Genomic DNA, 27,753 nt, shown 5'->3' with positions numbered 1-27,753 from the left:
TAACTAAAACTGATAAATCAGTCTTAGGTCTTTGAGCTGGCATGTCTGTGCAAGGCAAATACATCATGCTGTATGATAATGTGTTGTTGCAGTAGTCAATGTGCTCCATCCTAGGCAGCAAGTCTTGGCAAATTTTCAATTCCTTTACTAGCATTTCAAAGTTCTAAAGTGAAGACTATTGATGTAGAAACTAAATCAATCTCACCATTCGTTTTTGATTTGTGTTTACGATGCCCAGAATCAGCACCCTGCAGTTGCGTACTCGAATGTGCACAAGGCCGATTTGCTGAATTGTATCTCGTTGCAATGGCAGATCTTGTAGGGGAAAGATCTTGGGGAAAGTCAACATTTTCTTCACTCCCTGAATGCTCTGTAAACATTAGGAAGTGTTAACACTTTAAAAATGAATATACCCAAGGTTCCATGGTTAAAGAATTAACAGTACTATGTTTGCACTGGTTCTACCCCTCTAACAAACAAGTAGTTAGTGTAGATAGTGTTCATACTTGTAGGCTCCTCTGCCTACAAGTATAGACCCCCATCCACATTATTTGCCCATCACCAACAACCACTCCCGAATGCTAAGATGCTCTGCTCTCCATTCAGTAGGAGGCAGGGTCTCTTCTTAGAACAGGGGTAGGAAACCTGTGTCCTCCATACATTGTAGGACTAAATCTCTCTGTAACCAGATTACTGGCCATGCTGGCTGGAGCTAACAGGAGTTGGAGTCCAACAACATTGTCACAGAATACAAGCTTAATCAGAGGCTGGACTGATCTGCCTCGTCCTCTGCTAGATGCCATCATCACCTGTCTCTGAAGCAAACAGTGACACTTCTCTGTTAAAAAGACAATTGCTGATGTCTCCAGTGTAACATTGTCTTAGTAGTGTTTTCTGCTAAGAAAATGACGTTGATCAAGAAAGGAAAGACAATTAAATGAAGCCATATCCCCCATTATTACCTGATTGTGTTTTCTTTTTCTTCTTTTTCTTCTTCTTTGATTTTGATCTTACAATGTCTCTGGGTTTTTTCTCTTTGTTCTTCTCCTTTTCTTTATTAGCTTAAGAGAATTTTAAAAATCTATATTATTTCTTACAGGATAAAATAGTAAGCTTTTACTCAGGTATACTCAGTGCTTTTTTTATAAAAAAAAATGTTTAGGAGTACTCTCATTTTCCTACACATATTGAAATACTGTCCCTCAATGAGGCCAAACTTAGATTCACAAAATGTTATTGGGTATGCGAACCCATGCATCCCCCCAGAAAAAAGTACTGGGTGTATTTATGCATGATTAGAGTGTTTCTAGATCAGTAGTCATGTAAAATTTAATTTTAGTCATCTCTGTGTGTTCCAGTACCAATCTCTACTCATTTGCTATAAATGTGTGTTTCCTCCTCCTCAAATTGCTGGCTCATTATATTGTGCCCCTAAAGGTTATACTTAATTTGCACAACTCCATGTTGTAAATTAAGTGATTAATAGAAAAATAACAAGCTGAATTTTAATGATTAAATGTAACTCAAGTGGTTCAGGCTCATAAACGTAACTAGAGTGTTAAAGGCCAATTCAAAATAGTTACGAGAAAGAATACTTTTGGCAAAACACTCACATAAGCAACCAGATGTCGTCCGTCTTCTATTAGAACATTCTTGACTGGCCTTTTCAGAAGCTACAGAGCCTCTTGTTTGAATGCTTCTTGTTGCTGGACTCTGTTGTGGTTCTGGTGACTTCTCAATACCATGAAAATACTTCATATGATAATGCAGCAGTTTGGCTTTCCGAAAGGATTTGGAACAATCCAAGAATTTGCATCTAAACTTGGGTTCATGTTCTATTGCAGCTTTTGAAGCAGTAAAAACATCAGCTCTCTTTGAAGCAGTGGTTACTGTAAGAACACAAGATGTAAACTTAAGAAACACATGCATTTTAACTGTAACACACTAGCCTTGTGTAGAAATGTAAAGCCTTTTGCACAGTGGGTAATCAGGACTGCACTGCCCAAAGCCCTTCAAACTAACTTTTAAAGAAGCCTAGCCTGAAAAATATAATTAGTAAAAACTTAACCTGTAACAGATGCCCCTGAAATCTCCTGCAATTCAGGTGTAGAGGAAGGCTCTGCTGTATTTTCTTCCTTTAATCTGGTGTCATCTACTGAAATCTGAGGTACTGAAGTCTGAGATACTTCGGAAGATGGAGGCAACTCTTCATTAATCTTTTGGTCAGACTCAACGCATGCTTCTAATGGACCTAAAAGTCAAAAGAGTGGGTAAGTGAAGAATAGAACACACAGATACAAAACACTTAGGTTAACATAAAGTCTTTAACAGCCAAATCTACATTTTAAGTTAAAACCTTAAGAGAACTCAAGCAAGAAATAAACTAGAATGAGGGCCAACACTACACGTGACATTCAATGCACCTTTACAACTAATGTGCAGATTTAAAAAAAAAAAATTAAGTTCAAGGGGTGGCTTATAATTAAAGACAGGCACTTATAAAATCAGCTTGTTTACCTTCTACAACTTCTTTTGGGCTAGATTCTGGCTCTTTTACAGATCCAACTTCATCCAGTAGTGGTGCAATGAAGTCAGTATCTAAAGTTTCATGACTGCTACTGGTAGAATGTCTTGATCGTCTCTTTATAGAATCCTTTTCATTGTCCAGAGCATTTTTCAACTTTTCTTGAGCTAAAAATAATTTTAAGACCATTTATTTTTAAACTCTTAGCAATCAAATTTTAACATAATATTTTATCATAATATTTACATGTTTAATTCAAATCCAACCTATTACACCACCAAAGATATTTCACCAGTTATATACATTCATATACACATAAAATTATACACAATGTGTTGACCTTGTGGCAATTATCATTCATCTTTATGACCACATCCATTCTTCTTCATGTAACACAATTCCTCTTCCCTTCTGGCTTCCCCAGAAGCATGGATGTAGGTTCTCAACCTCCAAACCTATTGACTAGCAATAGCTTATTAGAATAAATGGGCATTTTAAAAAAGGTATTATATCCACTGCCAATGGTTAGTGAAAGGCATGTTGTTCTTAGGGTCAAACACAGTCCAGTGAGAAGCGGTCTTTGAATTATTGGATCATCTTGATGATGCTGGGGGTTGTTACAGATAAGACAGCTGTGCCAGTGGACACAACAGGGTTTCCACTTTGTTTTCTCCTCTCCTCACCCTCTTTGCCCCACAATCTACTTCAGAGGGTTCCCTAAGCCATCAGAGCAGAGTTGAGGGGTGGGGGAGAGAGGAAGGGGAAGTCCCATTTGTGTGAGTGGAAGTCTGCTGCACAATTGAGAAGACACTATTAGAGATGTCCCATGTAGTATTTTTTAAAAAGAAATTAAACAAATACTCAGGCAAATAGTGAACTACTCTTACTTTATATTTTATCCGTAAAACTGCAACTTTCCCCCTGACCCCTTTTGTCACCGTCACTAGCTCCTTCTGTTAGTAGGTGTTCCTATCAAGTTTCTACACTATTAATCAATAAAGGTCATTAAAACGAACATGAGGGAATGGCCAGTAGCTCTAAGCTACATGCCAAACTCAATATAGAAAGGGAAATGCCCAGTCCTTTCCCTTCATTATTGTTAAATTCTTTATTAAAGCATTTATCTCACTGTTCTAGTGTGAATACACACCACTTAGGGCAGGTTATAAGATATAAAATTACGATTTCATAAAAAGAATGTAAAACTATTGTAACAGAAAGTGGGTCAGCTGTTTAAAGATTGTAAGATTGTCTGCTGTGTGGAATAAAACTGACTCAATGGACCAAATATGAACATAGTCTGAATATTAGACTGCAATTCTTGGAGAATCAAATTCACTCACAGAACTTAAAGGCTAGTGCACTAGTCAGCTGAGAATATCCAGTCAGGAGAGCTGAATGCTGATGTACAATTATCAGCTTCTTCAGCTGACCCAAGTGCCATAAATCTGACCTTTCATGGCGTCTAAATAGTCTAGGTGGTTCTCACAAAAAAAATTAAGGCTAGTGCTTCAGAATTTTATTTTATATATTTACACACAGTTTTTTGATCTAGCATTTCTAAGGTAGATATCCAATAGATAATACAATTCAATGCAAGATGATGGCGTGACATATAATCAGTTTTGAGAAAATGTGATATTCAAGGCTCCCCCTCAGCTCTTGACGCTACGGGCCTTAGAGGCCAATAGCAAACCCAAGCAAACTGCACCCCTTCGGGAAGATGTAACTGTCACTCAGGAGTGGAACTCTTCCTCATGCAGAGCAGATAGAAGGCTGGCTTCTGGCTCATAATTTGATGATGGGGCAGCTGAGATGCTGGGGGGGAGCATGATATTAAAAGCCTCTCACCAGCTCTCTGGTGTCCCTGATGTTGCTGTGTTAGAGGTCTGCCCTCAAGTATCAATCCTGACCTGTGGCATTTCCATAAGCTGTATGCTACTGAAACAAAAGAGTTTCAGGGCCTGAAATGCATGCCCAAACACTGGGAGAGGAAAAACAAACAAAACAAAAATGTTAAAGATTACATAATGCCTACCAAGCCAAATTATGCAGGAAACATGAGACTGAACCTCATCAAAACAGGTACATCTCAAGTGTTCTCTGGCTTTTTGTTTTTTAAAAACTTATGTTTACTTTTTAAACTGTTATTTATATAAACGGATGAAATGTATGCAAAAAAGCTAAAGTTACTCAAGCTAAGCATCCTCATAAAATTCAGATATTACAAAAAATCAGAAAATGAGTCAAAATAAGGTCCAAGTATTCAGATAACCATGTACTTAAAAAGATCAGAGCATATTAAAAAACAATTGAAGATTGGAAGTGTAAGTTTAAGCATTTTTGAGAGAGAGAGAGAGAGAGAGAGAGAGAGAGAGAGAGAGAGAGACCAGTAGAGCATAAAAATAGTCCCATCTCTGCTTATTTAGCCATTACACACATCCCTATATTTTATATCTCGCCTTGGTTCATTGGTGAGCAAAGAGAACTGCAAGAAAAAGCAATGACTGTATAGTTTTTGCATTTGTAAAGTGTTTTGAAAAGGGATTAGCAAGACCAAAATCAGCTGATTACGTTCCTTACAAAGTGCTATTTTTCAGAATCTCTTGAAAGGGGCTCTGCAGGTTTGTGGGGGAAAAGTAACCCAAAATCATTGTGATAGCTGGTGGGTCAAACTTGACCCACGAGGGATGGCCAAGATAACAATGTGGGCCATTGGCCAGATCCTGTTCCCCTTGTTCTAGAGAACTGACACAGAAAAGGCATTACTTCGGCTTTTGCGGCAAGAGAGGATAGATTTGCACATCTGAAGCATTTTTGTCCTTTGGTTCCCTGCCCCCCAATAAAACCAGAAAAGGAATCTACCACTGCTATTAGAAATACATGAAAAAGCCTCCATGTGCCTATATTTAAAATCTAATGGGTGACAGTCAACTAAGCTTTACTTAAGAGTAATCCCACTGAAATTAATGAACATGGCTAAGTTAGGTCCATTAATTTCAGTGTGTCTATTCTGGGTAAAACTTAGTTGAATGCCACCCATTTTTCCTAAAATTTGCACGCTCTCTCTCTTTAAGAATATTTTCTATTCCAGTTAAATGCAAAAAAAGCTTATTTAAGTAAATGAATAAAATACTCACACATGTTCTTCTGGAGTCGGGGACGCTTTGAAGGGATCTCTCCTCCTTTAGGTATTTTCCGCCTTCTCAGTTCTAAAGTTATTGGCTGCAATGTTTGAGAGCCTTGCTCTAAATATGTAAATAGAGCAAGGAAAAAGTTTCTAAACATACCAAGAGAAGAGGTAACCAGATTTTTTCTTTCTTTTTAAAAGAGAAATGACATTTTTCTACTGTTTTATAAAACTTTTATGGAGCTTAGGATGTGAATTCTCTAGTTTCACCTTCCTTTTTTTTGGGGGGGGGGAGAGAAAGTATTCTATAATATGTAGTGGTACCAACTGAGATAATAGCCATATATCATTAACATCACAAGTTCCTTAGGAACTGGATGACAGATCTTGCACCCCAATCACTGTTGTAACTCTTGGCTTTAACAAGTGTAGAAAACTTACACTAATTTGTGTGTGTTGATGGTCAGTTCAAATTAAAGCAGCATAATAACTAGTTATATCTGTTGTATCACCTAAATTGGGATATCTACACAAGGAGAAGGAAGAGATGGGGGATCTTGAGATCCTTCAGATGACGCTGAGCTACAGTTCCTGTCACCCCTGGCAACTGGCCATGCTTGTGAGCTGCTGAGAATTGACGTTCAACATCTGGAGGGCCACAGATTCTCCACTCGTATATGAATGAGACACAGCCTTGACTGTTACCACTGACCTGCAGGAGGCACCACAGGTGGTCGACCACGTCGTCTTTTAGTTTCTTTGAGGTTTTCTGGTGGGCTATTCACATTATCATTTTCAGGTTTCTTTTCAATCTGGGTATCTATTGAGAATTCTCTGTCATTTTCAGATATGTTCTCTTTGTCTTCTTTGCCATCCTTTGGAAGAGCCTTTTCAGACACCTTGCTCTTTTCTGAAGGAACTATTAGTTTCCCTTCTTTATCAGGTTTAGACCTTCGTTCAGTCTTTAACGTCTTTTCATCCTTGTCTTTCTTACTATTCTCAGTTGCTTTCCTCGGTTCTTTAAACTTTTCCCATCTTTCAGGAGATGAAGGGATTTCATTACCTCTCTCCTTGGGTCTTGAATTACTCACAATAGACTAAAAGCAAATTTAAAAATTGTGATTACTTTCCATTGTAAATTAAACTTACTTACAGAATTGGGAAGGGGGAGGCACTGAAATAAGCCAATTAATAAGACACACAATATACAGTTAAAAGAATTCTGTGACTGTACAGCTTTAATACTATTGTCTGGTTCCTTTTTCCTAATGCACATATAAAAAGAGTTAAAAGCTATAGAGCAGTACATAAGGAAACAAGTACCATATGACAACACTCTGTGCTCATGGGAGATTACATGGGGGACAACTACATTAAGTTGTCCCCCATGTACATTAAGATTTTCTACATTAAGATTTATAATCTGTGTTTTAATCAAATTAGCAGGGTGGCATACAATTAAATTTTAACACACAATAGAATAAATACATAAAAATAAACTTAGATTTATAAAAGCAGAAATAAGTAATACATAAGAAAGAATAAAGCTGATAATCAAAAGCTTAAAAGCTTGGGAAAATGTAATAGTCTTTGCCTCATGCTGAAAAGATACCCAAGTAGGTACCAGTTGAGACCTCGTTGCAGAGTGTGTTCTAAAATGTCAGAGCAGAACTGAAAAGGTCCTTTGCCTGGTCAACATACACCAGATCTTGGTTCTGAATGGGAACCCAAAGAAGGACCTCTCAGAGCAACTTACCGTTTTTAAACCCCCCTGCCCCCAAGTTGGCTCTGTGAGGGTCGGGAAGACCCCTGAAACACTGCATGGAAGGAGGAGAGGGCAGATCACTCTTTCAGGCAAGGAGATCCACTTAGTGAGTGATCTACTTAGTGCTATGTTGAATACGTCCTATGATATGTAAGGAATGCCCACAAACAAGACCTAAGTATAACAGCGTTCACCTCACTTGTGGATTTCCAGCAACTGGTATTCAGAAGAATATGGCCTCCAACAGTAGATATAGAACATATGGCTCACAGCCACTGATAGCCTCCATTAATTTGTCTAGTCCTCTCACAATAACTGCCTCCTTCCCTTACAAGGACATTACATCAGGGGGGAAATATGGTAGTTCTCATAGGTCATGAAGGCAGTCACCTTTTTATCCTTACAATTCCCCAGGCAGGAACCGCATGTCTTAAGATACAGTTGCTTTCTGGGAACATTTAAAAAGACTATGTGGAAGGACACTGTAGGGAAAAGCTGCCCTTGGACAATCTTGTAAATACAGTGCAAACATATGCACAGATTCATGAAACAATCATGCAGTTTAATCTGAGATCCATGTTCTGATCTGTCCATGGGTCCTCAGTGGGCAAAATGTGTAGATTTTATCCAAGATGTTGTGTGAACCAGAATCCACTTCATCCCTACATCTTAGACTGTATGTCCTCTAATAAAACACATGAATTAACAACCGTGTAATTTATGTTCTGGCCCCAAATCAGTTTAACCAAATCAAAATATAAAAGTAAGTTTCATACCTGATCTTTGGAAAAAGCTTTGACGTGTATATTCTTGACTGTCTGAATTACACCATCATAAAATTTTACAGTGTAAGTACCTGAAATTTAAAAGAAACTCCGCTTATAAACTGAAGCAGCAACTCTACAGTGTGCTAATTACTCAAAGCATAAACACAAAGTGGTTTACACGTAAAAGTAGTCTTCCCCAACCTGGTGTCCTTCAGGTGTTTTGAATTACAACTCAATCAACCTCAAAGACATCATGGGCAATAGGCAAGAGTGGGGTAAAAGCAATCTTCAGAAGTTCCAGGTCACAAGTTTCCATCACTGTGAAAAACTGGGTTTGATTGCAATAAATTCTATTTTTATCAAGGAAAATGTTGAGATTTCAAATCTGCTTAATAGCTTTTATTTCCATTGAGTGGAAATAAATAAGAAAAGCTATTGCATTGCAGTGAAACTTAGCTTTCTATAAACAGAAAGGCTCCTTCATTCCATGGACACCTTTGATGCAGTGGTGAGATCTTGTTGGTAAAAGGTGGTAGGGGCAATTTTAACCAAAAACCTCTTTTTCTTGAGAGTTCACCAAATCTCCAGAGCAGGTTTTGAGAGAGCATAAGGAGCTGCAGGGGGGAATCTGAGAAGCTGCCTCCACACCCTTCTTCCACCATAAGAAATGTCTGGATCCAAGCAATGGAACTTACACATGCCCATACTACTAGAAATTAATCCACAAAATTGTCTCACATTACCTTTTCACTCTCACATAATTAGTGTTCATACAAATTCAAATATTCATAACATTCATAAGCAGTGGTCATAAAAATTGGGAATAGTATGGAACATATACAGCAGCTACTCATTTTCAAGACGACTTCTGAAAGCAGTCATAAAGGATGTTTCCCTACAGTGTACTCTGAAATTAACAAGTATGCCTTACCATCCTTGTTAACAGAAGTAACTTTGGCTGGATAAAAACGACAATCAGACCAGCAAGCCAACACTTGATCATTTATATGAAATCCCTAAAAAATGAAAACATAGAGAAGTGAGTGTTCAGGATACACTGCTGCATCATAGCAATAATAAAATAATCTATTCAGTAAACAAAACATTCCTGCAGCAGACTTTTCCACCAATTATTTTACAAAAGATTTTAATAATTCTACTCAGCCTATGGGACACAATAGCTTTGATATTCTAAACTCATTGTCATCATAAGCAGCAAGATTATTGAACACTTGTATGCAGAAGAGCGTGTTATTTGTATAAAAAATGGGAAATTGCCATGAAAAACGACAATAATAAGGATACAATCCTATACCCACATATCTGGGAGTAAACTTTGCTGAAGTCAAAGGGAAGTACTTCTGAGTAAACAACAGAGCAGAACCTCTGCAGGCCTAATTAAAGCCAACAGGCCACTTTGGCTAAACCACACGCACATGCCAATCACCTACATCATACACAATGCCGTATATGGAAAGGTAAAAAGGTGACCAGACAGGGCCAAAGAGGTCTTCTGAAATGTTGCCAATCACCTGATCGGGAGGAGTTCAAAAGTGCTTTGAAGCATGGCTTATCAGCTGATTGTTGGAACTTCAAGTGATTCATTGCCTGATGTTACTGTGACATCCACCTATCAAATTGGACCACATGGATTTGGGGTAAGAAGGATCTGGCCCACCAGACTGCACTGTAAAGCAAACTTCACAGCAGGTGTGGAGAACTAATCAGGCAAATGGGCTGCACCTCTAACTCCTTCATCCCCTGTGGGTCCACAGTAACAGGTGGGTGGGACTGTAGAGAAAATATGTCCATTTGCACATGCGAATAGATTTCAAAAAGGATCACAGCAAGAGCCTTCAGAGATGTACTCTGAAAGTTCTCAGTGGAGGTCTCACTGTTGAGGTGACACCTGAAAGCCCTGCTTATAAACAAACAGGCAATGACTTATACCTACTTATACCCACATGCTTTTCTGCCCCACACCTGATGTCACATTTGAAGTCAGGTGTGGGCGCGGTTTGGAGGGGATGAAGCCTTGAGGACTACATTGGCATCTGTGTTGGGCCCAAATAGGTCCATGGAGTGCCCACCCATGCCTTACAGTGACAAACAACATGTTTATAAACAGCAATGTTGCCCAAGGTATTTCATTTATCATTTTTTCTATCCCACCCCAGCTAAGAAGAAATATTATGCAAGTTTTTTTAATATACCAATGATATTTATAAAAAAACAATTAAATCTGCATTCACAAGTTTGTAAAGAATTGGGTTGACGTCAAGCTTTAACTTAGGTTGCTTTTACTTACAGAAGATCCTTCGTCATCATGTAATCCTTCTTTTCTTAACTGAATTTTTTCTAAAGGACGCAAATAGGGGCTGTCCCAACAAAACCATTCATCATAGCGGTGATTCCAGCGTTTGAAATGGATTAGCACTTTTCCTTCCTCATAATCAATTTCTTCAATGTGAGCTGGATACCTATGCAAAGAAAGTTAATTTAAAATATTCTTGCCAAAAAAGTTGAAATAATTATCTTGAAAAAGGAGTAACTATACTACAAAGCCATACATTTTGGTAAATGTATGAATATGATATACAAATAGCTTCAATTTCACCTTTTTGTGATCAATTTAATCTTGCTGGTTTTTTATTATTAAGCGAAACTGCTTTCTTTTTCTAGGAAATACGACAAACACCTGAAATCAAGATTAACAAAGAGCCGACAGTTTATGTGTTTATGGTTGTGTCTTGTGAATTCTTAAGTCATGGTTTCCATCCATGCTTTTGCTGTGCAGACCTTGCACTTTTCGCCATAACTAATGTTCTAGCCAAACAACCTTGCTGGTGCTATCAGCAGTATATGATAGAAAGTTAAAAATCTTATGCCATCGGAGAACAACAAAAAGACCCCTAGGAATAGCTGCTTGGTATCCTCAGGATGATGACAATAGGCAATGCTAATTTGTCAGCACCACGACCTGACACTGCTGTTATCGGTGGCTGACATCAAATTGTTCCCAAGTGCTGGCAGACAGACTGCATACCCACCAAATCTGCCTTGGCAAGTTACAGGACCTTGTGGAAATATGGGGAGGGGGCTGAAGGAGGACGAAGAAGAATGGGAAATCTACTTTTGTAATGTTTGATGTCACTCAGTAGTGTTAAGAATTAGTCTATTTTAAAAATTAAACACAGATCCATACAAGATGTACATCCCTACAATAGCTTAATCTACACTTTTGTTAAGGGTAACTTCAAAAGTAACAAACAACAGCTTATCCCATATGACAAAGTAACCGGGGAATTTTCAATTGTGCAATAATCATGTGGGTACAGAAGCTGAGAAGGACTCCTCAGACCTATATGCTTGTTCCTAGAGAATAATCAGTTCCTTCTGATTGATCCTCAACCATTATGGAGCAAGATGCTTTTTAGCAAATCATATTAATCAATCCATCTTCAAGCAAAGAACATTTTCATCATCTCCTACTGATATCTGATGAGATGAGCAAAACCACCTTAATCAATCTCTGACTTTTGTCTTCTGGGTTTCTGGGGGTTTTCCTGTTGTTATTCTGCCTCTCACAGCTACAATAAACCTACCATTAAAATTATGGACTGGTCTTTTCTTCGTCATAGGGTAAACAAGCAAATTTTGCAGGGGATCAAATACTTTTTCCCTTCATTGTATCTTTACTTTGATATACTGGCAGATTAGTTTCCTCTCAGAATTAGGAATTGAAAAAACAAGTTCTGAACATTACAAATCCTTGACTACACATCAATATCAGATACAGCAGCTTTCTCCAACCTGGTGTCCTCCAAATGCTTTGGATAACTGTTAACAATCTCAGCCAACCTGACCAATGGTTGGAGATGATGGAAGTTGTAGACCAACAATATCTGGAAGGCATCAGCTTGGGGCAACATACTACCAGAGCATAGCCAAAAAACAAAACAAAACCCTATTCATCGATGGTTAGCAATCCTATGGCATTTATGGCATTTCTTCTCCTTCTACCACTCCTTGCTCACTGTTAATTGCCTGTCTTTGAAGTGCTATCTAAGGAGGCTCTCTAAACTGGACCCAATAGCAAGAATACCCTTACAACCATAGAATTCTATACAATATCACATTGGCTATAACCACCAATCATTTTCAACTTCTTAAGGCCTACAGTTCTTATTTACTTAAATATAGTAATTTAAAACTAATTCTAATAATACAACTTCTCATCTAACACTTCTGAACTAATTTTATTTCATGCTCCAAACGTGTATTTTGCTATAGTAATACCTACATTCTTCTTCAAAAGGCTATAGGCTACATTAGACTCAAATGCCTAACACCAGGAATAATCAACATGACACGCCCCAATTGTCATTGGACTACAATTCCCATGAGCCCTAGTCAATCAGCACTTATGGAAGTTGGGAGTCCAACAGAAATTGAGGACACTACATTGGTAATTGGGGGGGGGGGGACACCAGTGCAGAATGATACATACAGGTCTCACTTTCCCAAGAAATCGTTCTTTAGTCAAGTGTTTACTAAGTTTACAATTCTCAGAAAAGTTAATGTTGTTCTTTTCAAACCTAGAATCATAGTTTAGCATATAAACTCAAGTTCAATAAAGGGCAGACCAGGTTGCTTTATAACTTGACAACGGCAACCCACCTTCTGCCTCCAATTATCATGAAGTCTAATACAATTCTTGCTGTGTTGCTACTGCATCAAGAAAGCTTAGCTCCTGAAAATAACTAGGGTTATGTCAAATATACTGATTATACACCCCCCCATCTATACTTGCAAGGAGAATGACATAACACCAGCATCTGCCTAACAAGCTACAATTTTCTCTCGCAACTCAGTATTGCTGTTTTTTACTTGCACATTATGTGCAATGAAGTGTTTATTAAAAAGGTTTCTGTTTATAAGGCCTACTGTCAAGGAAACTATAATTAACTAGCTGTTCAGTATTATGTTTCCAGTTGTTCAGATATTTTAAATAACAAATGAAAAGGTAAGCAGCACATAGGCAGCAAGAACAGATAAAACCAACATATATTTTCATACATTCATATACACAGAAAAAGCTCATCTACAAGTAGGCTTGTATCGTAATGCAACAGTGACCCACTAGCTTATACAGGAGTCTCGTATGCACATCAGAGATCCCTAATGCAGTGTTTCCCAACCTTGTGCCTCCAGCTGTTTTTGGACTACAATTCCCATCATCCCTTGCCACTGGTCTTGCTAGTCAGGGATGATGGGAGTTGTAGTTCAAAAACAGCTGGAGGCACAAGGTTGGGAAACACTGCCCTAATGTATTAGGAGCCCTTGGTCTGAGCTGATTATTTTATTATTTACAGCTGGTATAGAATTCAATGGCCAGGTTGCTTGGGGCAAGAGACTCTAGGTAGTTAACACTAATCCTGGCCAAATTGCACTGGCTACCAATTAGATTCCAAGTCTTATTCAAATGCTGGTTTTGACCTATAAACCTTTATGCAGCTAAGGACCGCAATGCATCAAGGACAACCTCTCCTAATATGAACCAACATCGACCTGCAACCATCATCTGAAGCCCTTCTTTGTGTGTGCCCCTCCTCAGGAGGTCTGAAGGGTGGCAACATTAGAACAGTGCTTTTCAGTGGTGACTCCTTGTGCTTAGAATGCTCTCCTTGAGGGTGGCTCACCTGGCATCATCATTGTAAAGATGTAGACACCAAATAAAATAAAATAAAAATTCACCAGGGCTTTGCTCTTAATTATCTGTGGTCCCCTTTAGTGGATGGGGAATTTTTAATCCTGCCTTTAAAAAGAGGATTGTTTTTCTTGGTTTTTCTTTCATGCCTGGTTTAATGTATGTGTTTGTTTATACAATGTAAGTCACTTTGTGGTCCCTTGCTAAAAAAAGTGATCAATAAATTTAACAAATAAATTTAAGACATTTGTATACCACTTAATTATTCAAATTTCTAAGTGGCGTACATTATCTTCAGTGACCAAACTAGTGACACTAGTTCATTCATTGAAGCATTTCAAAAATAAACTCTATTTTTTTTATAAACTTCCAATGCTACCAACCCTCATCTTCAGCAGACTGCAAACTGTCCAGAATGCATCGTTTTAGATACGTCATTTGCTATAGCCTTGATCTAGCCAAAACAAGTTCTCATGAAAGCATGTTTCCATAATACATTAACCCAAGAGAGACAGAATGATTTAAAATGAAATGTGTAGCTGTCCTTTCTATACAAATGTCTAGTATCAGTGTTCTGCAGTGTCAAGGTTCAGCTCAGTCTCTTAAAAAAGATTGATTCTCAGTTTTCCTATACATGGTGGGTCCTCAAGAAGCAACGTCAAAAAGCGAACTTTCCAGTATTCTCTATTCATATAACACAAAACAAAGTTCTACTTATCAATTCAGAACAGTACAAATAATAAATTATTATTATTAGTTTTTAATGTGTGACATTTTAATGTATTTTTAATTTTTGTTTGAAGCCGCCCAGATAATAATTACAATATCACATTCTACTTTCAACCTCCATAAAGTCAGAATGAAAAATTAATCCACTAGTTCACCCTCTTTTAAAGCATTCCTCATGATCAAAGTTTTTATTTCAGCCACTTGACAGGGGTCCTTCATTTCAAGGTGCAGGGTATTGAAGAGTAAGGACACTATACCTGAGGGGAATGGGATATACCCTAACCATATTGTTCTTTTTTATAATTTATTGATTAGAGTATGCTCCCTTCTAGAGTAAATATACCGTTCATGGCTGTTTACAACATATAAAACATAATGCTTCCATAAAAATAACAAAAAAATTCAGAATATATCCATATATGTGTCATAAAATAAAAGGTCACAATGAAATGGTCTTCAATAGCTTGCAAACAAAAAACAGCAAGAGAGACAGCCAACCACATTTCAAAAGGCAAAGCATCACATGATACCAGTTATCTTCTCTTGTCCCACTCAGTTGTGCTTCCACTCTAGGAAAGACAAAGAACCATTCCTTCCAATCTTAGAGAGCGACTAGGATGACATGGGAGAAGGCAATCCCCAAATGATCAACTTATTGACTCAAATGTCTTTTTCAGAGCCTCTTCCAAGATCCCTTACACTTGGCACCTCAAAAACAGTAATACTATGATAACAATTAAAATGGTGTAAAGCAGAAGGTCTCACTGTGGCTTAGGAAACAGTCTCACGCCAGATCGGACTATTGGTCCATGTAGTCTAGTGCTGTCTACTCTACTGGAGATTCCAGATCCTGAATCAGAGATTATTTTTCAAGAAAGTGCAGATGGGTGTTCTTTGTGCAGGAAACTCAGGCTGAACCCTGTACCAACTTCACAACAGATTTAACACAAAGGCTGCAATCCTATACCCACTTACCTGGGAGTAAGCACCATTAGGCTCAATGAGACTTACTTCTGAGTAGACATGTATAGGATTGCACTGTATTACAGATCAGCAGACATTAGGTGAGGGGAGCAAAATTAATAAATACTATATGAACATTTGCAATCAGAACAAAGTTAATGTCAGGGAGTCAAACCGAACCCTTTTTTAAAAAAACTGAAAACCCAGCATAATCAGAACCTACATAATCATTGGTGATGTTAGCTGTCTGCAAACTTTTATTATGCCCAAATTCAACTGTGATCCACTTTATAATTTCTGCCGTATTTATTAAACAAAATTATTTTAAAATGTCATTTTTATTTATTTATCATTTTTATTAAAGAATACCATGCTAATATTATGTGCTGTATAAATATCGCATTTCCTAAATACCCAAAAGTATCTGATCTGAAATGTTTGATGTTATATTCAAGCGAATGCAAAGCTGTACTATTTTTTAATGAAATGCTTATCAATATTGACATTACAATTCAGTAACATCTGCATCCTCAAATTTTAAGGTGGACAATGAAAGCACTGAAAATGGTTAACATGCTCAGTTTTAGCATACTCAGTGCTATATCTGCATGCACACTTTGAGGGTAACAATCCATTTTGACTAGTTATTTTTATCCAGTCATTATTTTTAAAAAACAATTTTATGAAACAATGCAGTTTTAGAAATAAGTCTTTTTTAATGTGGAAAAACATAGCAATGGAATTTTTTCCATAACCAAAAATATCCTGTACCACATCACTGTTTGAAACAAGAATGAGAATGCAATCAGAAAAAAGGGCAGGTTATTAGTTTGGAATAAGGGTTTGACTAAAAACTGAAAAGATAGCACTTACTGACTCCAAAAACAAAGAATTATAATAAACTACTAATGCATTCACAGAACTAATATTGAGAAGAATGCAATGCTAAAATCATGGTTTACTGCTATAAGAACAAGGTGTAAAAGTATTGAGGAAAGTCTTAGGCTTGAGTGCTTCCCCACTGTCAATGCAGTCAGGACTTTTGCCAGCATTTGTAATAAACCAGATTGTGGAAAGTAAATGTCCTTTTCCTGGTCAATGAAGAAGAAATGAAGGAAGTGTGGGAGCATGAGCCTCTGCTCTGACTCACTCCAGCTAGTGCATATAGTACTGCTAAACAATAGTTTAGCACTGTGTACAAATGCAGCCAATATGGTTTGCAGGCAGAGATTAAACTATTTTTCTGGTTTAGATATCACAGAAACTGTGAATTAACGAGGCAGTTTTTCCCCAAGCTGAGTGTGTAAACGAAGGGAAGATAGGAATACTAAAGTTCAGTGCACAATACCATTACACCCAAACTAGGCCTTTAAGTTTTTGAAACTTTCTACTTTTACAATGTGACATAAAGATCGTTAGATAAATAGCTGCATCTGTACAATATATTTAAACATTTTGTATTATTGACATTAGGATAATTATCATGTTGATACTAATCACCTTATCATATACGTGAACCACCATTTACGTTTTCCTCACATAAAGTAGAACAAGACTAGGTGGTTCGGATACTCTGAACCAGTTACTGAAATGCTACTGGTCTGATGCAGTTGAATCAGAACCAGACCTGAACTGGAACTTTTGTTGGTTTGACTCCCTGTTTGTAGCACAATGTGACAGCATCACAAAAATGTATCCAAGTTTTATCATGAAATAAGAAATACCAGTTTTTTAATCTGTCTCGGGCTTCCAACTGGGCTCCCACTTCAAAGCTGATACCTCTTCTGTTTGGTGGATGTTTTCTCATTTTGTTATAAGCCGCTGCTTTTATTCCCCTGAAAAATGCAATTAAATATCAATCACCAGAACCTGTGTCAATTGCTAATCTGTCTAATCAGATAAAATAATTCATATTCCAATGTTTCAGTTATGTAAGTTTTCTTTGCATTCTTTATACTGTATGTTGAAAAGAGTGCCCTTAAATATATAGTCTCTTCATTACAAAGACTGGCTTTGTATACCCCAGATCTTACTAAAACTCATCTCTGGATGTCAAAGTGGAGCACCTGGGTATACTGTGGAAACAGTATCATTGTTGAGGGGCTCCCTCCGGTGTTCAGGTACCAACATATCTGTAATGCTTCTCAAATTAAATTCTTTGTGGTCAATATTTTATTGATAATTCAGCACAATTTTGTACATCACTGTTTGTTGTTTCCAGTGCTACCTGTCTACACTTTGATCCATGTGCTATGGCCACCACCTTTAGAGTTTACTGTGTTGTTGCCACGTAACATGTTGTTGGCTTACCACCTGGATTGTCATCTCTAAATGTTTCTCTAATAGTACGTATTTTTTTAAAAAAAAACAACAACAATCCTTGCCATATGGACCAGGTATCATGCAGAACAAATTTTGAGTAACCACAAAGCTCATGCATTGTCTGAAGAGGTCCTTAATTTCAGTCCTGCAAGTTTACAGATATGATGCACTGAACAGTGCTGGCTTTTACACAGTACAGGAATCTTAGATTTAGTGTATGTAGTGTCTTACAGAGAACTGAACAGATGCTACTGGATTATCTGGGTTATCTGATATATACTGCTAAATATATTATCTTTCCTGCAAATGCCTTTGTTCTTACACTTTTTGCTTCCAGTTCATGCTAACAGCACTACAGGCTTTTACTGCTGCAATTTTGTTAATGTTGTTTTGTGATTTATCAACTCCTTCATTAACACCATAAGTCTCAAACTAATGAACAGTGGCATATAAAAGAACTGATCTGGAACAGTGATCTGGAACATGCACACCACTGATCTAGAACATGAAAATCATTTGCAAAATGAAACAGCCTTGACATGGTGGCTCTTAGTGACTTGTGTTTTAGACATTACAATAGAACTGCAATGCCTTTTTCTAAAAGCTTTCATCCCCCCCCCCCCGGTAACTGGAACATTTGTTGACTCCTAGAGTTCTTTTTATTTTCAGTTCTAAGTTTGATGTACAGCTTAAAATCATAATTTTAAAATGCTATTGTGAAGTAAACTACAATTTTTTGCTGAAATTTGAGGTGCTATAAATGTGAGCTACCAAGAAGCAGTGGGCATTAACAATGTTTCAAATATTAAAAATATGTTTTGCTGGTTTACATGGCTCTGTCAACAACATAACAATTGGACTACAGTAACAAATCCTATACACACAGAGACAAGCCAACATTTGATAGCCAAGCCAAAATTTGCAGTTGCCAGTAGCCTGCCAAACCTGCTGAATCCAATGAAGTCACTGTGTGGGCGGAAAGACTGCTCATGTAACAGATTTTCCCCTGTGCTCCCCATACCGCCCAAATCTGCTTCAGAAGGTTGGGGGGTGCATGAGGAAGAAGATAGGGGACGTCCCACTGCACTAACAGAAGTCATTCTACTCATACAGTGCCTCTGAAAGGCTTTAGAGGCACGGAGATGAGTAAGCCTAGCACAGGTGTAGGGAACATCACCACCCATCAAGCTCTGAACTAAAGGTGGTAGGTGAGCCAGTGCTTGCTTTTCTGGACAGCCCAGCACCAAGCTAGCCTTCTCCAACTGGGAGCTGGTGTGACAGGGATCTTCCCCATAGTTGGGCTGTGCTTCCAGTATAGTCCAACATCCGGGACAATCCCTACTCGCCAGCCATGTCCAAGGCAGAGAGGAGGGCTGGGCTTTGTCTTGTCATGCATACCAGCGAGTGATGAGACACACACTGAGTAGAGTGTCTTAATACAAATGAAGAGTGACAACACATCTCCCATCTTAAATGCAATGCAAACATGATCCTGCTTAGCCTTCTCTGCACATCTAAAAAAAAAATTACTGAGACATATGGAACCATGAGCTAAAATATAACTTGAAGACCTCTACTAAGCATGTGAAAAAGAATGACACCCTCTCCTCCGAAATAGCTGCACAACCGAAAAGAGAATTGAGGCTTCCATAAGCTTCTGAAACTGGACCCCTACCCAAGGCCTATATGGTGCAGTGATGCAACCAAATACACATTTATTGAATGTAATTTGTTCCCAATTTAGGCAGAAATAGAAGACTAACAGACAGACAGACAGACAGACAGACAGACAGACACACACACACACACACACACACACACACACACACTGCTAAGGTTTCTCCTTCTGTAACTTGTTGCTGGTGAAAATCTGGTCTTGGTTAGTACAATTATTTGTGGTTACTGTATTTTGCCTGCCAGATCACCACTTTGATGAACACTATGTTTTATCAGACAAAAAGGTATGAAAGATTCAAAACAAGATTCCATAATTTTACATGTCAGCTTATTTTATTGGTCTTGCAGTGCGCACTCTCTCTCTCTCCCTCATACACGAAGAAACACACAAGCTGCAAACTTCAAAGATGTATATGTGGATAGCCAATCCTGCTACTGTGGAACACACTAGAATGGGACATTTATAACCATGTGCCTCCCTTCTCTGACTTAAAAGGCCAGTATGTATAGCAAACCTTAAGCAAGATGCTGGCAACTAGCTCCAGACAACAGCTGCAGCGTGTCCTACTGTTTCTTACCCAGAAAACCAACCTATTAGACACCTGTACAAGGTATAATTTCCCACACCTCTTTGAAAACCAGGCAGACAGGGTTTCTCCCTTAATACAATACTATGTATTCAATATACAACACAAAAGAAAGGAAGTCTTGTCCATCTGTGTCACTGGATTCTGGGCCCAGAAGGCATAGACAGAAATATGTAGCAACTTAGCTCAGCTCTGCATATGGGAAAAATGAATGAAGGGACAGGAAAGCTTTGACAGAGCCGGGCAAGGAGCAGATTTCATGTGAGAGAAAAAGGGGGTGACTGATATTTCTATCTATCCTGTTCTCTTTTTGGTTCAAGGTGGGTTACTAAAAATTTTGTCTTTAGGCCAAAGAAATAACTGCCTAAATTTCTAAGCCTACTGAGCACTATTAGAAAGAATTACTGTACGGAAACTGTCAAGCAGGCCTCCAGTAGCGGCTATCAGGTACATAAGCAGCAAGTATTTTTTTTTAAAGTAAGTTTTAAGGTCTCCTAAGTCCCCTTTGCATGTAATGCCTAGCCAGAGGCTGTAACCCAAAGCAGCTAATCCAATAGTCACCAAAGGGACCATGACACCTCGCCAGTGGAATATAACTACGAGATAAATCAAAAGCCTTCACGGGCTTTCCAACTGAATGGATGAAGGAGCCTGAATACATTTTAAACCATCTGTGTGAATTGAGCGTGTGCTGAATCCTCATGCACAGAGCATAATATGCTTAAAATGTGTGGTCTCCACTTCCTAGGTGGTTCTCCCTCAAACAGAAACTACTTTTCCCCCAAAAGCTTTAAGACATTTAATATGTAGATGCAATTAAATGTATTACAGAATGCTGAGCTGCTCATATTAGTGACTTTCCCACCAGGTAAGTGCTTTCCACCATCAACTTCTTAATAGCACTGAAAAGTAACCTAGTTTTCAAGAGCACTGCATTTTATTTATTCTGTCATGTTGAGCTTGAACATACCACAGCCAGGTGAGTTCAGGACATGCACCAAGGCTAGCATTTGTCTATGGACAGCTATGCTTTATTACTGGAGTCCAAAGGCTATTTCCTCCCACAATGGAACTGACTAGATCCAACTGACTCTGGTCAAGTCAGTTTAATATTGGACTATTATCATCCTGCATTATTCATTTTATTTATTTCTCCTTGCACTTTGTTCCTGGTCTCACCAAAGGCCTGTCTCTAGATTCTAATTCTGTTCTTCAACACCCTAAACCGATTCTATGATAATAATCATGCTTCCATACAGCTGCATATTCTATTTCCTTTGCTGTATCCAGCCTGGAAAAGATTCAGCACTCATAACCTTTACGTTCCATTTCCACAATGCACAGAATGTCTGTAATACTATGTCTCTGTCTGAAGACCAATCCAAGAGAGAGGGATAGTACCTGCACATCAAGCTCTGTTCTTGACAAGCAGCCATGGACTCCAAGTGCCAGGTTAAAAAAGAATGGTTTTATACTGCAGTAATGATTTACAGATTTAAAGAAACCACAGATGATCACACTATTTTTCATATTAACTGCTCCTGCTAGTTTACTCATGTTAATGTGTGGTAGACATTATGGGGCCCAGTACAGACATAATGCTAGCTCCCTAAACTGCAGGTGGAAGTGACCCATGCTTGGGAATATACAAACTGCCCTCTTTCTCCTCCACTTTTTGGCACAGGTTTTCCTATTTTTTCTCTTGTTCACTTAACTGTAGGTTATCATTGCATCTGTACTGATATTTGCCATGATTAATGCTGACCAGGGTTTGGAAATACAGTCTTAAGTGCAGTTATGAAGGGACCTTTTTATATGATTAGCGTTAACTGTGCTTAGTACCACTGTATGAAACTGGGTATTTTCAAGTTTGGCTGTAAAGTTTCATGGTGGTTTATGAATTGGAGCATATCAATGTCCTACAATGTTTCTGCATGCCTTCATTCCCACTCACTCCACCATTTTGTCACTGAAGTAATTACATAATGTGCTTTTACTATACTACAGTGGAACCTCGTGTTACGTACCGTCCTCCTTGCGAACATGTCAGGTAACGAGCTCTGCTAACCAGGAAGTAGTTGCTCCTGGTAGTGAACTTTGCCCTGGGATGTGAGCACATCCCAGTGGCATGCGTGCAGTGGGAGGCCCTATTAGCAAAAGCGCAGCTCAGGATAAGAATGGTTTCATGTTAAGAACGGACCTCTGAAAAGAATTAAGTTTGTAACTAGTGGTACCATTGTATACTATACTTTTTTCTGATGAATGTGCCTAGTGATATATTGCTCCAATTTATATTTATATTTATATCAGTCATACACCTTATGTGCAAATTGCCTGGAGACGGTGGTTAACCAATTAATAAATCAATGATAATACTTATTTCATGATGATTATGATTTCTGTTTTATTAGTATATCAGTGGCTCTCAAATTGGAGGCTGGAAGAGACAGAACACCTGAATGGGGTAAAACATTCAAAGGCAAGATAGTATCATTGAAGAGAAGGAATCTTTCTCCTTTCACTAGCCAAGGTTTCTGGCCTGAATGCCTTCTGGCAGACATCACTCACTGATGCACACTGAGTTTGCAAGAGTGACTGCATCCCCACTATCTCATCATACCACTCTCATCAGAGAAGAAAGTTGCTAAGATAAACAGGGTGCCTTATGTGTAACTTTAGAAAGCATATTCTTCTCTAATAGCAATATTTGATTGGTAGCAAACATATACTAATGAAGCAGCAGAATGAACACAACTGTGTACGAGATTCTCCACACAATCACTTGTAGCACACATTACTGGCGTTGGTTTACAGAGCTACATGGCACAATAAAATAAAGAAGTCTGAGATACACTGAGATAAGTAATATAATCATAAATACTCAGTGGCGACATGTGTTGTGCATCATACCATAAGTAATGGCAAGAACAAATAAAATCTCACCCAGTTCACCCCCCGCAATTTGCATGCCCTCATCAGAATTGGTCAGTCCAAAGTAGGAGTGGTGAATGTCCATGATGCCTGACACAATTACGATCCCTTGCAAGTGGATGGCCACAGCCAGGCTGCGCTGAAAAACACACCTGCAGGTAAGAAAAGGCAATTGCTACATAAGGCTAAGACCAGCACTACTATGGTTTTAACATTCCTATAAAAATAGGCAGCATTCCTGGAGCAAAGATCTATAAAATATCTTCCTTGACCCACACCCTGTCCCAAATACAGAAATGTATTAACGATTCTAGGTACACACACTGATCTCGACCCCAAAATGGAATTTTGAAGGTAAATAAAACGATTCCCCTTGAATTGAATTTCCTTATCTTTAAATAATGCTGTGTAATGTAATGTAAACCTATAAAAGGATTAGGGATGAGAAAAGTATTCTTAACTACCGTATTTTTTGCACCATAACACTCACTTTTTCCTCCTAGAAAGTAAGGGGAAATGTCTGTGCGTGTTATGGAGGGAATGCCTACGGGTGGCGGGGGGGATCTGCTGCAGTCGTGAGCAGAAGATCCATGGTTCCCCTTCCTTCCCTCCTCCGTGGCTTGCTTTGAAACAGCAAAGCGGGAGAAGAGCCGCTGAGTGGGGAGGAGAGAGGGACAGAGAGCCTGCTTCTTTAAAGGAGCAAAGCGGGAGAGGAGAGGAGCCTTCTCCCCTTATACCCCTCTTCTGCATTATTAGCAGCATCCTTCTCCACACACCCCACGCGTGTTCCTTCTCCCCTTAAACCCTTCTCCTGCATTATTAACATCATCCTTCTCCACACCCCCCATGCGTGTTCCTTCTCCCCTTATACCCCTCTTCTGCATCATTAGCAGCATCCTTCGCCACACACCCCACGCGTGCTCCTTGTCCCTTGAGTGCTTTTCCTTCCCTCCCCACTTAAAATGTGGTTACAAAGCACGGATCCACATGGATCCTCAGGATTTTTGCACTGGGTCACCCCAAATTCACCATTAGATCACATAGCATGTCCATGGCTACATCTTGCACCAAAAAAATCACGCACCCACTGTTGCCAGGGGCCGCAGTGGTGCAAAAACGTGGTTACAAAGCATGGATCCACATGGATCCTCAGGATTTTTGCATTGGGCTACTCCAAACTCACTGTCAGATCACATGTCTGTGGCCACAGCATGAACCACAAAAATCAAACATCTACTGTTTCGTTTAGAATATTTTTTTTCTTGTTTTCCTCCTCTAAAAACTATGTGCGTGTTATGGTCGGGTGCGTGTTATAGAGCGAAAAATACGGTACACAAAACATCAAAAACTAATGGGCTACATTCAAATGTTTATTTCTCCATTTAGCATGTAATTTAAGCACATATGATCCTTTAAGTCTTTACTGACACATTAATGTATTTTTTAAAAAAGTTGTTGCCTGGTATATAACCCAAAATACTTTAATTATTTTCTTGAAATTCAAAGCTCTAAAAATGTAGATTTGTATTGATTACATTTAAGAAACTGTTAACTACTTGTATGAAGAGAGCTGAGGCAGTGGCAGATGAGACGATTACCTCATCCCCATTAGATAACTGGCACTAGCAGACATGGAGACAGATGGAGGTTCTGCAGGTGACACTGCACCTATGGGCAACAAATTAACAGGTGGTGATCCTATTCCCACTATGGCTGGCTACTCTTTGTTCCTGTCCAGTTTCCCTATCTCTTCCCCCAGGATTCTGCTTCCACATTTCTTTTTATTATCTAGATCTGTTTATCCAGGACTGACTTCTTACTGAGGATTCATGCACACTTTTAACTGTGCAGGGCAGACCCTCAATTTAGTTACTGCCTCCAAGTATGGGAAGTATAATCGGGAAGGGCGGCGGGGGGGGGGGGAGAGAGAGAGAGAGAGAGACTTGAAATAACTAATTGTTATGGTCCAACCATTTCGTGAGATTTGGTCTTACAGCAGCAGCTGGCAGTTCACCCCTGCAGAGGTAAGTAACCCATTAAGAATGTCTGCCTCCAGAGACTTCAAGAATGAAGCAGGTCAGATGACAGCTAGAGCACATATGGTGCAAGACTTGCCACAAATGCAATTGAGCGCATGCTAAAGGGCATGACTGTGCCTACTGTGAGGTGATAACGGGTGGCGAAGAAAGTATACTCTGTCACCTCCATCTCATCCTTAAGTAGCCATGGAAGAGAGGTTAACATCCATCCCAATAAACAGGAGCGTAGGAAGCCTGCTGTGGTAAGTTTGCAAGACACTTCAATGATGAAATTTACTGAATCCATGATGATTTGGACAACACGGCTGTAAAAAGTCTAGATAAAGTGTAGTCTGGTTTTGTGAAAGCAGTTTTAGCTTTTGAGGTCTGGGGATGTGGAACAAGGTGCTTGTAGCTGTTTGACTGACCTGACAACTTCTCAAACTTTTCTCATTGTGGCTGATCTGAACAAGCTTGTGATGTGTGTTGTGTTTTACTGTGTAAGTCCAAGGCATGGTAAGTGCATATTTGTGTGCAGAAGCAGCGCCTGCCATCCTTAAAGAAGCAGGAGTGCAGCCACTCTTGAAGAAGAAGAAAAACAACCACCTGGTCACAGAGGCTTATGATAACTACTTTTTAGGGAAGATGCTTAAGAAGGGCGGTGGCAGCAGCAGTTTGGTTCCAGGTGCTCCAAGAGCAGGGTGGGCCAATATTTTCATACCCAGTGGGCCACAAGAATACTTTGTTTGGGAACCCATGGGCCGCACACTGTCTTGTCATGCAGGGATGGGGAGGCCAAAATTTGATGCTGCTCCCCCCACCTCCCATGCTGCCTTCCAAAAGTCAGTTAAGTGAGGTGCTGGGCTTTGGGAAGGAGCTGTGAGGACTCTAGGACCCTATCAGAGCCCTCATACATCCTTTCCAAAGTCCGGTGCCTCACTTACCCAGCTCTGAGAAGGCAGTGTGAGGGCTGGGAGGGGTCAAATGTTGCTGATGGCTGCCCAAAAAAGCCCTAGGCCTTGGGCCGTGTGTTGGATCATCCTGTCCTAGAGGAAACTGATTATCTAGACTCATTCCAGTCTGGGTTCAGAACTGATTTGGCCTTGGTTGCCTAATCATTTACTTTCACAGAGAGATTCAGTGTTGGTCTGATGCAGTCTCTCTCCCTCTCTCTCTATATATAAATGTCCAGTAGCACCTTAGAGACCAACTAATTTTGTTTTTGGTATAAGCTTTTGTGTGCATGCACACAATACGCTCGAATCTGAAGAAGTGTGCATGCACACGAAAGCTTATACAGTCATACCTCGGGTCAAATGTGCTTCAGGTTGAGCGCTTTCGGGTTGCGCTCCGTGGCAACCCGGAAGTAATGGAGTGTGTTACTTCCGGGTTTCACCACTAGCGCAGACCATCAAAATGACGTCGCACACATGCGCGGAAGCAGCAAAACGTGACCCGCACTGTCACGTCTTACGTTCCATTCAGGATGTGAACGGGGCTCCGGAACGGATCCCGTTCGTATCCCGAGGTACCACTGTACCAAGAACAAACTTAGTTGCTCTCTAAGGTGCTACTGGACATTCTATCTACCTACCTACCTACCTACCTATCACAGAGAGAGACAGAGGTGAAGTGCAACCTTGTTGCTTCTATTCAATTGTTTCATGGCTTTCAACTGTAGTACCTTACTGGACCAGTTCAGCAGGATCCCCCTCCCTCTTTTAATTGTAAACATGCAAATTGTATTGATGAAGCTAAATTGCTTGACAATAAGAAGTGGAAGAAGTGGTAAATATTCTGCTGTTTCACAGGCAGTTTTCCATACTTGGAGGAACTAAGCCGGCAAGTTTTTTAATCTTGAGGAGGGGAATGCTTTGTCCCGTGGTACATGGAACAGGTAGGCTGATCATATAGCTTATCCAAAATAGTGGCTAAGTCTTCAGTAAACCACTGTATTATAGTGGTTCCATGCATACCTACAAGGCCTGTTCTACAGCATGGCATTGGGTGCCTGCATCTTGGCCTTGTGGGGGGTGAAGCAGGTAACTTCTTGCCTATATTGCTGTTGAACATGAAGCTGTTCAAGAGAGTCATTAGGAAATTTGGGGTGTGATGTCATCAGTATGCAAATGACACCCAGCTCTACCTCTCTGTTACATCAGAGTTAGGAATAGATATGCAAGTCTCCCTGGACAAAGGGATTGATGAGCGTCAGTTAAGATGAATCTTGATAAAACAAAGGCCTTGTCAGTAGGAGGTTCCCAGGTCTGGGGAGTGGACACATTGCCTGTTCTCTCTGAAGAACAGGTGCAAAGCCTGAGGGTACACCTTCATCCACTATTGTTGCTGGAGGCCCAAGTGTCCATGGTAGCCAGGGGTGCCTTTTACCAACTCTGGCTGATGCACCAGCTGTGACAGTTCCTAGACAAACTAGACACAGATTCATACATTGGTAACGTCAAGGCAGGAGTGTAATACACTCTTTGTGGGGACGCGCTTAAGGTTGGTCTGGAAACTGCAGCTTGTGCAGATTGCTGCTGTTATGTTGCTGAGTGGAGCTATACCAATACCAATAGTATATGACAGCACTTTGGAAAGAACTGCCCTGGCATTTTTACCACTGCATAAAA

The 27,753-nt window shown here is 39.5% G+C and overlaps 1 protein-coding gene across 4 annotated transcripts in view; it reads right to left on the bottom strand.

Annotated features, from left to right (window-relative positions):
- The window catches only part of PHF20 (PHD finger protein 20), a 47,635-nt gene that overhangs the window by 15,637 nt on the left and 4,245 nt on the right, over positions 1 to 27,753 (bottom strand). For 2 of the 4 annotated variants that reach the window (XM_083617688.1, XM_083617691.1), the window contains exons 2-13: positions 23,118 to 23,257; positions 17,313 to 17,423; positions 10,495 to 10,666; positions 9,118 to 9,202; positions 8,196 to 8,275; positions 6,367 to 6,751; positions 5,665 to 5,772; positions 2,518 to 2,691; positions 2,069 to 2,251; positions 1,614 to 1,889; positions 963 to 1,061; positions 206 to 370 (exon numbers count right to left, since the gene is read on the bottom strand). In XM_083617688.1, coding sequence (XP_083473814.1) covers positions 206 to 370; positions 963 to 1,061; positions 1,614 to 1,889; positions 2,069 to 2,251; positions 2,518 to 2,691; positions 5,665 to 5,772; positions 6,367 to 6,751; positions 8,196 to 8,275; positions 9,118 to 9,202; positions 10,495 to 10,666; positions 17,313 to 17,395 — 1,810 coding nt within the window. In that variant the 5' untranslated portion in view covers positions 17,396 to 17,423; positions 23,118 to 23,257. Of the gene's footprint in view, positions 1 to 205; positions 371 to 962; positions 1,062 to 1,613; positions 1,890 to 2,068; positions 2,252 to 2,517; positions 2,692 to 5,664; positions 5,773 to 6,366; positions 6,752 to 8,195; positions 8,276 to 9,117; positions 9,203 to 10,494; positions 10,667 to 17,312; positions 17,424 to 23,117; positions 23,566 to 24,433; positions 25,622 to 27,753 lie in introns of those variants that run through there. The other 2 variants (XM_083617689.1, XM_083617690.1) reach the window with 2 other exon arrangements.

This window comes from Podarcis filfolensis (genome assembly GCF_964270895.1).
Source record: "Podarcis filfolensis genome assembly, chromosome: 6".
NCBI classification, from domain to species: Eukaryota; Metazoa; Chordata; class Lepidosauria; order Squamata; family Lacertidae; genus Podarcis; species Podarcis filfolensis.
This window is presented reverse-complemented; position numbering and strand designations above follow the sequence as displayed.